Here is a 2,958-nt window from a genome sequence, read left to right on the forward strand (position 1 = left end):
TGCAGTCCACTGAAAGGTATCCTGCTTGATCTCGCATGCCAATACCGCGTTTGTTTCGACAATGCACACCCACCAAATTAGTGATCCTCCCCAATAAGTTGACCAGGTCAAAATTTTGATTTAGAGCAAGCTTAGAAAAGGTTTATTTGGTTGTTAGTTTTTCATAGTACCACGATAGCGGGTATTTCTAAAAGCGCGCTTGTGAGATCTTCAGAGATACATCATTCACTCTTCCAAAAACCGGATGAATTTTTCCTATCATCCCAACGGTCAAAATTTTGGACTCTGCAGACACGATGAGTTAACTATTCCTGCTTCCCAAAGGCTTCCGTCCTAGTATGGTTTATACAATTCACTTAAGTTATGATGAGGCGCGAATTTTCAGAACATAAGGGTGTCGGTGAAGATCGTAAACTTTCTGGAACGATACAAAAATATAATTCCCGTCCTTTGTTCACTTATGGAAATCCGCGTCATTATTTCTATTGCACCCGAGACTTATACTAGAATTTTAATGCAAGAAACTGCAATAATAATGATTTTGTGAAACATTTGTCAGATTTAAACCCATAAAAATCCAACTTAGATTGGACATAATAATTTGGAGTATTCAAAGGATCCCTGTCACTAATTCTGCTTTGCCAGTTTTCTACGCTTACCGTACACCTGCAGACCAGAAAACACTTTCAAAGATTTGTCAAAATTCATTCATTGTATTGAGGTATCTCTTAGCTATGTAAAATTGCAGTACACAGGTTTCAGGATACGAATGTTTATATGTAACATTTTTTGAAGATTAGATATATACAGGCAATTCTGTTTCAATTTATCTGCCAGCATGAAGAAACCTTACAAAATGGAAAGGTGACACGCTCAGATCGCAGTTGCGAAAAATGTCCCAAAAACAACGAAAAGCGTTCAGGCTCGAAGGATCCCTGCTGCAATGAAGAAAAATGTACCGGACCGGGAAACCCCGCAAAGAAGACAACAAAAACAAAAGCGACCAAAACCACCACAACCACAAGAGCGACAACGAGAAAACCGAAGACCGCAAAAGCAACAACCACTAGAGCGACAACCAGAAAACCGAAGACCGCAAAAGCACCAGCCACCAGAGCGACAACGAGAAAACTGACAACCAAAATAGCACCCACTACAAGAGCGACAACGAGAAAGCCGACGAACGCAACAGCACCAACCACTACAGCGACAACGAGAAAACCGAAAACCGCAAAAGAACCAATCACCAGAGCGACAACGAGAAAGCCGACGACCGCAATAGCACCAACCACTAGAGCGACAACGAGAAAACTGACAACTGCAAAAGCACCCACCACCAGAGCGACAACGAGAAAGCCGACAACCGCATTAGCACCAACAACTAGAGCGACAACTAGAATACCGCCAACCGCAAAAATACCAACCACAAGAGTGACAATGAGAAAACCGACAGCCGCAATAGCATCAACCACAAATGTAACAAGGGGAAAGCCGACAACCGCAAAAGCACCAACCACAAGAGCAAAAACAAGCACAGCATCTAGAACACAAATAACAACGGAGCGTAGCACAAAATTGTCCTCCGAAATGCAATCAAAAACCACCAACAGGTGGACGGAAATGCCGTCCACCAAGAAAACCCATAAACCCAGACCAACAGACAACGGGGGAACAAGAAAGCCCATAGGAAATTCATACGCCACAGACACCCAGACCGCAGATCAATCATTGATTAGCGAACAAAATACTTCTGACATTCCAACTGAAACACAGGATTCTAATTCGCCGATGACCACCAGCTTCACATATAGCCTATTTAGTGAAGAAGAAAGCCCGCTAACTGAAGAAAGTTTGGACAGTTCAAGTGAAGATATGCTGCCTGAATCTGAGTCTAGGGATGTGACAGAGTCCAAAAGCATAGATTCAACGATGTCTACAACGCAGTGGTCGATCTATTATCCGACTGAACCAGTAACCGATATGTCGGAAGCTTGTTAGTGAACGAATCCTTCTGACATTCCAACTGAAACACAGGATTCTAATTCGCCGATGACCACCAGCTTTACATATAGCCTATTTAGTGAAAAAGAAAGCCCGCTAACTGAAGAAAGTTTGGACAGTTCAAGTGAAGATATGCTGCCTGAATCTGAGTCTAGGGATGTGACAGAGTCCAAAAGCATAGCTTCAACGATGTCTACAACGCAGTGGTCGATCTATTATCCGACTGAACCAGTAACCGATATGTCGGAAGCTTGGATTAGCGAGGATATCAGTGAAACCATTCGATCTGAGAACGCTGAAACACAGGAAACAATAGAAAGTTCAAGCTCGGCCTCTCAAAAACCACACCCTCCGACTTTGACAGACAGCCAAACTGCAGATCAATCGTTGATTAGTGAACGAAATCCTTCTGACATTCCAACTGAAACACAGGATTCTAATTCGCCGATGACCACCAGCTTTACATATAGCCTATTTAGTGAAGAAGAAAGCCCGCTAACTGAAGAAAGTTTGGACAGTTCAAGTGAAGATATGCTGCCTGAATCTGAGTCTAGGGATGTGACAGAGTCCAAAAGCATAGATTCAACGATGGCTAACACACAACAGTTTACCTCTAATCCGACTGAACCAGCAGCCCGTATGCCGGCAACATGGATTAGCGAGGATACCAGTGAAGCCAACCAATCCGGTAACGTTGAAACACGGGAACCAATGGAAAGTTCAAGCTCGACAGCCACCCAAAAGTCACAATCTTTGATTTTGACAGACACACAAACTGCAGATCCCGCGTTGCACAATGCACCAAATCCCTCAGACACTCCAGCCGAAACACCATACCATAGTTTGCCGATAACAACTGCCACTAACCACAGGTCAATTAGTGAAGCTGAAGACCCGCAAACTGAAGAAAGTTTGGACAGTTCAACCGGTAGCATACCTCATGCCTCCTTCCAGCTC

At 43.6% G+C, this 2,958-nt stretch overlaps 1 protein-coding gene across 1 annotated transcript in view; it reads left to right on the forward strand.

Moving 5' to 3' along the window:
- Window positions 1–2,190: 2,190 nt before the first annotated feature.
- Window positions 2,191–2,958, forward strand: part of T265_06584 (hypothetical protein) — a gene marked incomplete at both ends in the record, with an annotated part of 71,637 nt that continues 70,869 nt past the window's right edge. Inside the window, one exon of the mRNA XM_009171887.1 lies at window positions 2,191–2,842. Within this exon, the coding sequence (XP_009170151.1) occupies window positions 2,191–2,842 (652 nt within the window). The remainder of the gene's footprint in view (window positions 2,843–2,958) is intronic.

This window comes from Opisthorchis viverrini (assembly GCF_000715545.1).
Source record: "Opisthorchis viverrini unplaced genomic scaffold opera_v5_138, whole genome shotgun sequence".
Classification (NCBI taxonomy): Eukaryota; Metazoa; Platyhelminthes; class Trematoda; order Opisthorchiida; family Opisthorchiidae; genus Opisthorchis; species Opisthorchis viverrini.